The sequence below is a fragment of the Oncorhynchus gorbuscha genome, linkage group LG03, assembly GCF_021184085.1.
Source record: "Oncorhynchus gorbuscha isolate QuinsamMale2020 ecotype Even-year linkage group LG03, OgorEven_v1.0, whole genome shotgun sequence".
NCBI classification, from domain to species: Eukaryota; Metazoa; Chordata; class Actinopteri; order Salmoniformes; family Salmonidae; genus Oncorhynchus; species Oncorhynchus gorbuscha.
In genome coordinates this window covers 89,683,599-89,697,014 of record NC_060175.1, presented here as the reverse complement: position 1 = coordinate 89,697,014, position 13,416 = coordinate 89,683,599, and the positions used below count along the sequence as shown (strand labels likewise).

At 41.7% G+C, this 13,416-nt stretch overlaps 1 protein-coding gene across 8 annotated transcripts in view; it reads right to left on the bottom strand.

Moving 5' to 3' along the window:
* Window positions 1-7,452: 7,452 nt before the first annotated feature.
* The window catches only part of ptpn22 (protein tyrosine phosphatase non-receptor type 22), a 39,136-nt gene continuing 33,172 nt past the window's right edge, over window positions 7,453-13,416 (bottom strand). For 4 of the 8 annotated variants that reach the window (XM_046344343.1, XM_046344348.1, XM_046344344.1 and 1 more), the window contains 11 exons: window positions 11,245-11,328; window positions 10,914-11,147; window positions 10,675-10,815; window positions 10,404-10,532; window positions 10,061-10,203; window positions 9,634-9,661; window positions 8,472-8,528; window positions 8,142-8,248; window positions 7,962-7,992; window positions 7,778-7,864; window positions 7,453-7,691 (listed from right to left, as the gene is read on the bottom strand). In XM_046344343.1, the coding sequence (XP_046200299.1) occupies window positions 7,630-7,691; window positions 7,778-7,864; window positions 7,962-7,992; window positions 8,142-8,248; window positions 8,472-8,528; window positions 9,634-9,661; window positions 10,061-10,203; window positions 10,404-10,532; window positions 10,675-10,815; window positions 10,914-11,147; window positions 11,245-11,328 (1,103 nt within the window). In that variant the 3' untranslated portion in view covers window positions 7,453-7,629. The remainder of the gene's footprint in view (window positions 7,692-7,777; window positions 7,865-7,961; window positions 7,993-8,141; window positions 8,249-8,471; window positions 8,529-9,633; window positions 9,662-10,060; window positions 10,204-10,403; window positions 10,533-10,674; window positions 10,816-10,913; window positions 11,148-11,244; window positions 11,329-13,416) is intronic. The other 4 variants (XM_046344346.1, XM_046344347.1, XM_046344345.1 and 1 more) reach the window with 4 other exon arrangements.

Genomic DNA, 13,416 nt, shown 5'->3' with positions numbered 1-13,416 from the left:
TCTTAAATACATATACCGAGAGACTGAAAAACAGCTTCTATCTCAAGGCCATCAGACTGTTAAACAGCCACCACTAACATTGAGTGGCTGCTGCCAACACACTGACTCAACTTCAGCCACTTTTTTACATAATGGGAAATTATGTAAAATATATCACTAGCCACTTTAACTATGCCACTTTGTTTACATACTCATCTCATATGTATATACTGCACTCAAAACCATCTACTGTATCTTGCCTATGCCGCTCTGTACCATCACTCACTCATATATCTTTATGTACATATTCTTATCCCCTTACACTTGTGTCTATAAGGTAGTAGTTTTGGAATTGTTAGCTAGATTACTTGTTGGTTATTACTGCATTGTCGGAACTAGAAGCACAAGCATTTCGCTACACTCGCACTAACATCTGCTAACCATGTGTATGTGACAAATACAATTTGATTTGATTTAATTTGATATTTTTTCATTCTTAGTAGCCTTCTTGAGGCTTCCTGTGATGGTGAATGTAAAATGATGTATTTTTTTGTGTGTTGAAATTCACATTTAAGATATTTTCCTAAGTTGTTAAACTTATTTTTGTCTGTGCTTCACAAATGTAGAGTTGGCCTGTGTTTTTATATTGGATTGTGGATTAATATATTTTTTAGATGTGTACTGTAAAAAAAATGATACTGTTAACAATGAATGCATGTTCTGGTGTTTGACACTGACGTTGATAAAGTACAATAGTTTATGTGCAAAATATGGTCCAACTTTCAGCCATTTCTATCAATGTTATGCCACGTTTGAAAGCTTTATTTCTGTCCTTTCTACTGTCCCTTTCCTTTACTACTGCCCCTTTCCTTCACTACTGTCCCTTTCCTTTACTACTGTCCCTTTCCTTCACTACTGTCCCTTTCCTTCACTACTGTCCCTTTCCTTTACTACTGTCCCTTTCCTTCACTTCTGTCCCTTTCCTTTACTACTGTCCCTTTCCTTCACTACTGTCCCTTTCCTTTACTACTGTCCCTTTCCTTTACTACTGTCCCTTTCCTTCACTACTGTCCCTTTCCTTTACTACTGTCCCTTTCCTTCTCTACTGTCCCTTTCCTTCTCTACTGTCCCTTTCCTTCTGTCTCTTTCCTTCTCTACTGTCCCTTTCCTTTACTACTGTCCCTTTCCTTCTCTACTGTCCCTTTCCTTTACTACTGCCCCTTTCCTTTACTACTGTCCCTTTCCTTCTCTACTGTCCCTTTCCTTCTCTGTCTCTTTCCTTCACTACTGTCACTTTCCTTCTCTGTCTCTTTCCTTCTCTACTGTCCCTTTCCTTCTGTCTCTTTCCTTCTCTACTGTCCCTTTCCTTCTCTACTGTCCCTTTCCTTCTCTACTGTCCCTTTCCTTCTCTGTCTCTTTCCTTCACTACTGTCACTTTCCTTTCTACTGTCCCTTTCCTTTACTACTGTCCCTTTCCTTCACTACTGTCCCTTTCCTTTACTACTGTCCCTTTCCTTCTCTACTGTCCCTTTCCTTCTCTGTCTCTTTCCTTCTCTACTGTCCCTTTCCTTTACTACTGCCCCTTTCCTTTACTACTGTCCCTTTCCTTTACTACTGTCCCTTTCCTTTACTACTGTCCCTTTCCTTTACTACTGTCCCTTTCCTTCACTACTGTCCCTTTCCTTTACTACTGTCCCTTTCCTTCACTACTGTCCCTTTCCTTCTCTACTGTCCCTTTCCTTCTCTACTGTCCCTTTCCTTCTGTCTCTTTCCTTCTCTACTGTCCCTTTCCTTTACTACTGTCCCTTTCCTTTACTACTGTCCCTTTCCTTTACCACTGTCCCTTTCCTTTACTACTGTCCCTTTCCTTTACTACTGTCCCTTTCCTTTACTACTGTCCCTTTCCTTTACTACTGTCCCTTTCCTTTACTACTGTCCCTTTCCTTTACTACTGTCCCTTTCCTTTACTACTGTCCCTTTCCTTTACTACTGTCCCTTTCCTTCACTACTGTCCCTTTCCTTTACTACTGTCCCTTTCCTTTACTACTGTCCCTTTCCTTTACTACTGTCCCTTTCCTTTACTACTGTCCCTTTCCTTTACTATTGTCCCTTTCCTTTACTACTGTCCCTTTGCTTTACTGCTGTCCCTTTCCTTCACTGCTGTCTCTTTCCTTCACTGCTGTCCCTTTCCTTCACTACTGTCCCTTTCCTTCTCTACTGTCCCTTTCCTTCTCTACTGTCCCTTTCCTTCTGTCTCTTTCCTTCTCTACTGTCCCTTTCCTTTACTACTGTCCCTTTCCTTTACTACTGTCCCTTTCCTTTACCACTGTCCCTTTCCTTTACTACTGTCCCTTTCCTTTACTACTGTCCCTTTCCTTTACTACTGTCCCTTTCCTTTATCACTGTCCCTTTCCTTTACTACTGTCCCTTTCCTTCACTACTGTCCCTTTCCTTTACTACTGTCCCTTTCCTTTACTACTGTCCCTTTCCTTCACTACTGTCCCTTTCCTTTACTACTGTCCCTTTCCTTTACTACTGTCCCTTTCCTTTACTACTGTCCCTTTCCTTTACTACTGTCCCTTTCCTTTACTACTGTCCCTTTCCTTCTCTGTCCCTTTCCTTCTCTGTCCCTTTCCTTCACTACTGTCCCTTTCCTTCACTACTGTCCCTTTCCTTTACTACTGTCCCTTTCCTTTACTACTGTCCCTTTCCTTTACTACTGTCCCTTTCCTTTACTACTGTCCCTTTCCTTCACTACTGTCCCTTTCCTTCACTACTGTCCCTTTCCTTTACTACTGTCCCTTTCCTTCACTTCTGTCCCTTTCCGTTACTACTGTCCCTTTCCTTCACTACTGTCCCTTTCCTTTACTACTGTCCCTTTCCTTTACTACTGTCCCTTTCCTTCACTACTGTCCCTTTCCTTTACTACTGTCCCTTTCCTTCTCTACTGTCCCTTTCCTTCTCTACTGTCCCTTTCCTTCTCTACTGTCCCTTTCCTTCTCAGTCCCTTTCCTTCTCTGTCTCTTTCCTTCTCTACTGTCCCTTTCCTTTACTACTGTCCCTTTCCTTCTCTACTGTCCCTTTCCTTTACTACTGCCCCTTTCCTTTACTACTGTCCCTTTCCTTCTCTACTGTCCCTTTCCTTCTCTGTCTCTTTCCTTCTCTACTGTCCCTTTCCTTCTGTCTCTTTCCTTCTCTACTGTCCCTTTCCTTCTCTACTGTCCCTTTCCTTCTCTACTGTCCCTTTCCTTCTCTGTCTCTTTCCTTCACTACTGTCACTTTCCTTTCTACTGTCCCTTTCCTTTACTACTGTCCCTTTCCTTCACTACTGTCCCTTTCCTTTACTACTGTCCCTTTCCTTCTCTACTGTCCCTTTCCTTCTCTGTCTCTTTCCTTCTCTACTGTCCCTTTCCTTTACTACTGCCCCTTTCCTTTACTACTGTCCCTTTCCTTTACTACTGTCCCTTTCCTTTACTACTGTCCCTTTCCTTTACTACTGTCCCTTTGCTTTACTGCTGTCCCTTTCCTTCACTGCTGTCCCTTTCCTTCACTGCTGTCCCTTTCCTTCACTACTGTCCCTTTCCTTCTCTACTGTCCCTTTCCTTCTCTACTGTCCCTTTCCTTCTGTCTCTTTCCTTCTCTACTGTCCCTTTCCTTTACTACTGTCCCTTTCCTTTACTACTGTCCCTTTCCTTTACCACTGTCCCTTTCCTTTACTACTGTCCCTTTCCTTTACTACTGTCCCTTTCCTTTACTACTGTCCCTTTCCTTTACTACTGTCCCTTTCCTTTACTACTGTCCCTTTCCTTTACTACTGTCCCTTTCCTTTACTACTGTCCCTTTCCTTTACTACTGTCCCTTTCCTTCACTACTGTCCCTTTCCTTTACTACTGTCCCTTTCCTTTACTACTGTCCCTTTCCTTTACTACTGTCCCTTTCCTTTACTACTGTCCCTTTCCTTTACTATTGTCCCTTTCCTTTACTACTGTCCCTTTGCTTTACTGCTGTCCCTTTCCTTCACTGCTGTCTCTTTCCTTCACTGCTGTCCCTTTCCTTCACTACTGTCCCTTTCCTTCTCTACTGTCCCTTTCCTTCTCTACTGTCCCTTTCCTTCTGTCTCTTTCCTTCTCTACTGTCCCTTTCCTTTACTACTGTCCCTTTCCTTTACTACTGTCCCTTTCCTTTACCACTGTCCATTTCCTTTACTACTGTCCCTTTCCTTTACTACTGTCCCTTTCCTTTACTACTGTCCCTTTCCTTTACCACTGTCCCTTTCCTTTACTACTGTCCCTTTCCTTCACTACTGTCCCTTTCCTTTACTACTGTCCCTTTCCTTTACTACTGTCCCTTTCCTTCACTACTGTCCCTTTCCTTTACTACTGTCCCTTTCCTTTACTACTGTCCCTTTCCTTTACTACTGTCCCTTTCCTTTACTACTGTCCCTTTCCTTTACTACTGTCCCTTTCCTTCTCTGTCCCTTTCCTTCTCTGTCCCTTTCCTTCACTACTGTCCCTTTCCTTCACTACTGTCCCTTTCCTTTACTACTGTCCCTTTCCTTTACTACTGTCCCTTTCCTTTACTACTGTCCCTTTCCTTTACTACTGTCCCTTTCCTTTACTACTGTCCCTTTCCTTTACCACTGTCCCTTTCCTTTACCACTGTCCCTTTCCTTTACCACTGTCCCTTTCCTTTACTACTGTCCCTTTCCTTTACTACTGTCCCTTTCCTTCTCTACTGTCCCTTTCCTTCTCTGTCCCTTTCCTTCTCTGTCCCTTTCCTTCACTACTGTCCCTTTCCTTCACTACTGTCCCTTTCCTTTACTACTGTCCCTTTCCTTTACTACTGTCCCTTTCCTTTACTACTGTCCCTTTCCTTTACTACTGTCCCTTTCCTTCTCTGTCCCTTTCCTTCTCTGTCCCTTTCCTTCACTACTGTCCCTTTCCTTCACTACTGTCCCTTTCCTTTACTACTGTCCCTTTCCTTCTCTGTCCCTTTCCTTCTCTGTCCCTTTCCTTCACTACTGTCCCTTTCCTTCTCTACTGTCCCTTTCCTTCTCTGTCCCTTTCCTTCACTACTGTCCCTTTCCTTCACTACTGTCCCTTTCCTTTACTACTGTCCCTTTCCTTTACCACTGTCCCTTTCCTTTACCACTGTCCCTTTCCTTTACTACTGTCCCTTTCCTTTACTGCTGTCCCTTTCCTTTACTGCTGTCCCTTTCCTTTACTGCTGTCCCTTTCCTTTACTACTCTCCCACTTTTACACTGCTTCTGAAGTTTTATTTATTTATTCAGCATTTCGTTAAACTAGGTAGCCTAGCGGTTGGGCCAGTAGCCGAAAGGTTGCTGGTTCAAATCCCCGAGCTGACTTTGTGAAAAATCTATGTCAATGGGCCCTTGAGGAAGACACTTAAACCCTACTTGCTCCTATAAGTTGCGCTGGATAAGAGCATCTGCTAAATGACTAAAATGTAAAACAAATGGCCATATGTTCTGAAGTAAGTCTATTACTTTAGGCTGTCCATTATAATGGGTTTTAAGAGGTTAAACCTGTGTGAGGTGAGGCCAGTTTGGGTCTGTGATGGTGCACATGGCAAGAATGGTTCTGGTCACCAATCACTTTTGTGAAAAGTTTTCCTGAAAAAACACCCAAGCATTTTAAAATGCAATATATTATCTATTGTTATCTAGAATTCTATGAATGCTGTCAGTGTACTTTGTCATACATGTTTTCTCTGTGTTTTGATGAAAATGTCACACCCGTCTATGGGGGATAGTACTGTAATAGATCAAATCTGAGTTCAATGTAGTGACCACTATTGTACGTTTCTTTGTTTTTGCACTTGTCTGTCTAGTAGTAACTATGCTGAAAAAGAAGTCTATGTAAGGGAGAGCTGATTGTTCCTTCGCCTCGGTAGCCCAGGTCAGGTGAAGGAGACAGGATTTGGAAGGCTGGCCACTCGACTGGTTGTTCCTTAAAAGTCTGTCAGTACAACTGATGTATTTTCCTAGGATGCAGATTAGGGTTTAGCTCGCATTTTAGTTCCTTGACAATTCTGCCCATTTGAAACTGTGATTTGTTTGTAGGCCGATAAGCTTATAATAACACAGACTGTAAATTGCTTCCTTATGCTTCTTGATTTCCATATGTGGAATCTGTAGACTAGAAGGTTTAGAATCAGGTTGGTTAAATAAGTAATAATAACAATATGAAGATATACCTTTTGGAATGAACGTTGGTCATTTAAAACAATGCCTTTCGTGTATTTTAAGTGTTTCTCAAACATGCAGTTTTTCTGAAAAGTCGAATGGCTAGTTATTGCGATTTGTTAAACAGATAGTTGTCATAGGTACTGAAATGAATTGGCAGCTTGCTCCTGTTTCTTCTAACGTGTGTCATTCTATTGTGTCGTCTGCCTGATGACCAAGGCCTGCTATGTGTAGTTTTAATACGAATAATTGTTGTTGATGTTTGTATTTCAATTAATTATATCAATTTTTTTATATAGAAAAAGTTTTGGGGTAAAACAAGTTACATTTATAGAATTATGTTATTAAAAGTGAGATCATTCATGTGAATTGAGTAGAAAACAAAATGGAAGACAAATGTTTCTTGTATTTTTCAAAATAAATAATTGTATGTGTGCATTATGTATGAATTATCAGTGACATTACTTTTGTAAGCATTATAGATAAAAGTGATCCTCAAATGGGTAAATTTAGAGCAATATGTATTTTCTTTACTTTTTAAATTATAGCCCATATAGAAAACACATCCACCAAGTTACACCAATGAATGTGATGTTTGCACAATACAGACCTGTCTGCTTATCTCACACCACCATGAAAAATAATACCAGTACAAATATATTACTCTTTAAAAAAGTTAATCACTCTGTACAGTCCAGGTGTAGATCTGGATTTTGTCTGGATCAGAAGGAGCCTATACAAACAATAACAAATAAACATCAGCATAGAAAAATATTTGGTAACATGTATTAAGTAACGTGCTACCAACTATTCAAAGTACCTTACTGTATTTATCAGGCAACATAGCCAAAAGTAGCCATTCGTCAACTCATTAACATTCATCAACTCATCCTTCCATTCTTTCCATCAATCCTTTGCCTACAATTGATTGCATCCTTCCACCACATTTCAGAGGCACACGTTCTCCCTTCAAGCACGGATAAATAACTACAGTACGATCAATTTGTCATGAATAGCAGGTGTTCCAATTTAAAGCTAATCCGAGGTTGATCATTGGGCCATGAGAGCAGTTTGCAAGACAGTGTTCATGTTGGTAGAGTTGGCTCAGTTGGTAGAGCATGGCGCTTGCCATGCCAGAGTTGTGGGTTCGATTCTCACGGGGTGACCAGTTTGAAAAAATATGAAAATATGTCTGCACTCACTACTGTAAGTCGCTCTGGATAAGAGCGTCTGCTAAATGACGTAAATGTAAATGTAAATGTTCTCAGAACACAGGGAGAAAGCTACATGATTCTTCTTGGAATGATGCTCTTCCTTCACAATGTCAAAAGTTGTCTAGGGACCATCCCTAGTCCAGTTGAGTGGCTAGTAGCCACATGCAGGGTTGCAGCCCTGTGATCTGAGGACAGTGGCCAGACATATCCAGCTTTGTTGACTGGCTGTCTTACACCCACGTCTCAGGATGACTCCTTGGCCCTTTAGGCTTCCCAAAACGAGTCCCAAATCCTGGAAAGAACACAGACTGTTGTGAAAATATGTCCCATCACATTGTTGAAATTAGATTTGCATTGATGTGTCTGGTGAAGGCTTACCAAATGTGAACACTGATGATGAGGCAGAGGTACCATAAGGAGGAGATGGTCCAGAGTGGGTTGGTACTGGTGGAGGGGCAGACTTTGCTGTGGGAAGATTGTGTTACCATTTTAGCTGCTAGAGGTGGGTAATGTACTATATGTACATTTATTAGATCCATTTACGGATATACCTGTTACTTACGTTTCTGTCTGAGTTTGAATAACTTCAGGCTCTGAAAAAGAAAGACAGCTGGCTTTAAGTGACACGACATACCCAGATAATAGCAGAGAATATTCTGAGAATAGAAACACCAGATCCTCTATTTCTAAAACAATAGATACAGTCTGTGAGTTACTGTAATTCTATGTACATAGTCATTACCTTTGTTCTAGACAAGGCCTTCCCACTGTTTTTGTCTGATTCGTCTTCAGTCGTCCCAGTGCTGGTTGAGGTGCTGTTGTCCACAGTCTGCTGAAGCTTTATTTCAGCTAAGAAACAATCATTAGATAAAGTATGCGTCACAGTGATGGGAGACATTTGGTCAAAGTTGAATTCAGTATCATCAAGAGTCAAGAGTAAATGGGAATAGGTTGGATCAGTGAGACTGAAATCCACTTAATAAGGAGAGGTCATATCTACATGGGCCTATGTTTCGTTAGTGAGAGTTGATACTTGTAATTGCGGGTCTACTCTCTGTGTATTGCAACTCACCACTTCCTCCTAAAGCCACAACGGCTTGAGCAACCAGAGGAACAGTAGTCAGGGGCTCTGTAGAGAAAATGTAGACTGACTAATTGTAAAGTACTGTATGTTCTCTCAAACATCAGATAGCTCAAGGAAGGACTACTTCTGACATTAGTTCTCATTATCATGTCATCAATTACAATCAGAGTAAGTAAGTAGCCTTGCACGAGCCAGAATAGCCCATAGGATGAAGGATCCTATAGAGCTCGCCAGCTTGTAGTCCTATAACCCAGAAATGAGTTACCTCTGGTTCATTCAGCCATTCCTATGTGAAACATTTATGGCGAAATAATGATGTTTTGGAACAAATGTCGAAAATAAGGTCTGAGGTTAACACAGGCTCAGGAGATCTGATACGTTTTGTTCTGTGAGATAATAGTAATAGTCAATTAACATGACCATTATGAAGCCTTTGTGTTTTGTGTTTCATTAAATTGAATAAATGCTTCCAAATTCAAATAAAGAGATGTTAGCTGATGAAGATTCTCATAGAACAAAACGTATAAGATCTTCTAAGCCTGTGTTACCACAAAACTTATATATACAACGTTTATACAACGTTTATCCAAAAACCCTCCAAAAACGGCATTAATTTTCACCATAGGCTTTGTACAACGAACCACAGCGAAATTAGTGCCTGCAAAAAGCCAACATTACTATTTCTCGCTATATCCTGTTTGTGTCATACGAGGTAGCTTGATATTAAAGTACACCACCCTAGACTGGACACTAGTCACAAGGCCTTACCCAATCGATCTCCAGAGACACATCGTGTTCCATTATTTACAGTCTTGAGTACGACTCGGTGATCGAACTCCCAACCTTCCAATTTTAGGGCAGACACTAACCACAAGGCCACTGAGTGTGTATAATGATTTTTTTCAGTGATTTCTATTAGTGCCTTTTATTGTGTGAGGGAGCAAATAGCAACCATTTAACGTTGACTTTTTCCTTGTTAACATCAAACAGACAGATAAACTGGTAGTAGAAGAAAAAACAAAGACAAAAACAGATAGCTTTTCTCAGTCACAGATGGCTTTTCTCAGTCACAGATGGCTTTTCTCAGTCACAGATGGCTTTTCTCAGTCACAGATGGCTTTTCTCAGTCACTATTGAGAAAAGAGCTTACCTTTCAGTGAACTCTTTGCGTGGATACTCTAAGGGAACAGTTTAGAGTGTTGTATTAATGTACTCATGTATTAACAACAATGGGAACATATGAGCCATTGCATGAATCACGAGGAGAACAAAAATGTGCATTTAGTAGAGATCAGTTCATGACACTAAGGGGTGTGTGGCAGCATCCTGTACTAGCTAGATGTACCCATTAAATACACATGACCCTAAGGGGTGTGTGGCAGCATCCTGTACTAGCTAGATGTACCCATTAAATACACATGACTCTAAGAGTAAGAGTCTCTACTGACCATAGAAATGTAATTACTGGGGGATAGTACAATAATACATTCTAGAAGTATCATTTCGATGAGGGTGACTATCACACCTCCTTAAAGTCTTGACAGCTACAGCACCCAGAGTCTGTCAATGTCTGTTACCTTGCTCCGATTCATGATTCCATCCAGTAATCTTTTGGGTTGGGAGTTCCCTGCCCACTCTGAGGACGTACCGATCCTCTGCTGTGTGGATGTGGTCTGGCTGTTGCTCTGACTCTGCAGGCAGGGGGCACTGTTTTGATCAACTGCAAATGCCCCAAAATTACAATGTCAGTTTAGTACTACACCAAGTAGATACATTACCTTGATTGACACACACACAGAGCAGTTGACATACTTTAAAATTGTCTGGAGGATTAACATTTTGACAGTAGCCTAGTCCTAGGAGCACTATCATGGTGAGGATGATGGTGGAGGCGGTGGTGGTGAAGAGGCATGTGCTCACCTTCCTGAGTGACCAGGAAGAAGGATTCTGGGGTTCTCTCAGGTAGAGGGGGAGTCAGATTATCTGAGCCTTCACAATAAAAACCACCACAAATCAGTGAGGTTCTACCTGGAACCAAATGGGCTCTACCTGCAACCAAAAAATGGTTGTTCAAAGGGTTTTCCTATGGGGGTAGCCAAAGAACCCTTTTAGGTTCTAGATAATAAAATAATTCTAAGAGTGTATAGAAAAATAACATTGCAAACATAAAATGGGTATCACTTCTTCTTACCTGGAGTTGAGAGAGAAGGGGCCAGAGGATAGGGAGGTGGAGGGGGAGGAGGAAGGTTTACTGATGTACAGGGAGCAGGAACAGAATATCTAACCGGGGGAGGCAATGTAACTGGAGGTGATACTGTATCCTGGGGTGACACTGTAAAGACAAAAAAGCCCAAAAAGACTGGGATAAACATCATCTGCACATGACATTCTCTACATTTTATCATACTGATTGTTTTGTGTGACAAATACCTGAGAGTGTTGTCATTTTTACTTTCAAGCTTTTGCTCCTCGTCCAAGACATCTTATCCACCAGAGTGTCCACTGAACGTCCAGACCACTCCATCTCTTCTGACTTCTGGACCACCATCTCCACAGGGACTGAGAGGGAAGGGAAGACAGTAGTGCTCCTACCGGAATTGTTGGCCAACACAAATGATTCTGGCGTTCTCTCTGGCAGTGGGGGGATAGGCGAGGGGGCACTCCCTTTGGGAGAAAATGAGGTAGAGAAAAAATGTATTTGAATTTTTGTAGAAGAGCTTATGAAGAGTATTATGAGGGCCATCAAAGGCCCTCCACTCACCGTTCTCCCTGAGGGCTTCAGCCGCAGCATTAGGAGGGATGATGACCTCTAACCTCTCCGGTTTAGAGATGTTATCAGGATGCTCTAAAGGGCACAGAAAGAGATTTAGTGACATGTATATATGTATATATATAGTACCTTAGGAACGTACTCAGACCCCACTGTTTCTACATTTTGTTATGTTACAGCCTTATTCTAACATGGATTAAATAAATAATAATCCTGAGCAATCTACACACAATACCATAATGACATCACAATACCTCATAATGGTAAAGCCAAAAAAACAGAAATACCTTATTTATATAAGTATTCAGACCTTTTGCTATGAGACTTGGGGGAGAAGGGCCTTGGTCAGGGAGGTTACCAAGAACCCAATGGTCACTCTGACAGGACTGCAGAGTTCCTCTGTGGAGATGGGAGAACATTCCAGAAGGGCAACCATCTCTGCAGCACTCCACCAATCAGGCCTTTATGGCAGAGTGGCCAGACGGAAGCCACTCCTCAGTATAAGACACATGACAGCCCGCTTGGAGTTTGCCAAAAGGCACCTAAAGACTCTCCGACCATGAGAAACAGGATTCTCTGGTCTGATGAAACCAAGATTGAACTCATTGGCCTGAATGCCAAGCGTCACATCTGGAGGAAACTTGGCACCATTCCTACAGTGAAGCATGGTGATGGCAGCATCATGCTGTGGGGATGTTTGTCAGTGGCAGAGACTGGGAGACTAGCCAGGATTGAGGCAAAGATGAACGAAGCAAAGTACAAAGACATCCTGCTCTAGAGCGCTCAGGAGCTCAGACTGGGGCAAAGGTTCACCTTTCCACAGGACAACGACCCTAAGCACACAGCCAAAACAACGCAGGAGTGGCTTCTGGACAATTTCTAAAAACTTTTTGCTTTGTCATTATGGGGTATTGTGTGTAGACTGAAAAAAAAACGAATTTAATATATTTTAGAATAGATACATGTGGAAAAAAGTCAAGGGGTCTGAATACTTTGCAAAGGCACTGAACATATATATAGAGTACCAGTCAAAAGTTTGGACACACCTAGTCATTCAAGGTTTTTTCTTTATTTTACTATCCTCTACATTGTAGCATAATAGTGAAGACATCAACACTATGAAATAACACATGGAATCATTAAGTAACCAAAAATCAAAATGAAATTATATTTGAGATCCTTCAAAGTAGCCACTGTTTTCCTTGATGACAATTTTGCACACTCTTGGCATTCTCTCAACCAGCTTCACCTGGAATGCTCTTCCAACAGTCTTGAAGGAGTTCCCACATTCTGTATGTTGAGCACTTGTTAGCTGCTTTTCCTTCACTCTGCAGTCCAACTCATCACAAACCATCTCAATTGGTTTGAGGTCGGGGGATAGTGGAAGCCAGGTCATCTGATGCAGCACTCCATCACTAGCCTTCTTGGTCAAATAGCTCTTACACAGCCTGGAGTTGTGTTGGGTCATTGTCCTGTTGAAATACAAATCATAGTCCCACTAAGCCCAAAACAGATGGGATGGTGTATCGCTGCAGAATGTTGTGGTAGTCATGCTGGTTAAGTGTGCCTTGAATTCTAAATAAATCACAGACAGTGTCACCAACAAAGCACCCCCACACCATCACACCTCCTCCTCCATGCTTCACGGTGGGAACCACACATGTAGAGGTCATCCGTTCACCTACTCTGCTTCTCACAAATAAACGGCGGTTGGAACCAAAACTCTAATTTGACTCATCAAACCAAAGAGCAGATTTCCACTGGTCTAATGTCCATTGCTCGTGTTTCTTGGCCCAAGCAAGTCTCTTCTTATTATTAGTGTCCTTTAGTAGTGGATTCTTTGCAGTAATTCGACTATGAAGTCCTGATTCACACAGTCTTCTCTGAACAATTGATGTTAAGATGTGTCTGTTACTTGAACTATGTGAAGCATTTATTTGGGCTGCAATTTTTGAGGCTGGTAACTCTGCAGCAGAGGTAACTCTGGGTATTCTTTTCCTGTGGGGGTCCTAATGAGAGCCAGTTTCATCATCATAGCGCTTGATGGTTCTTGCGACTACACTTGAAGAAACTTTCAAAATTCTTGACTGGCCTTCATGTCTTAAAGTAATGATGGACTGTTGTTTCATTTTGCTTATTTGAGCTGTACTTGCCATAATATGG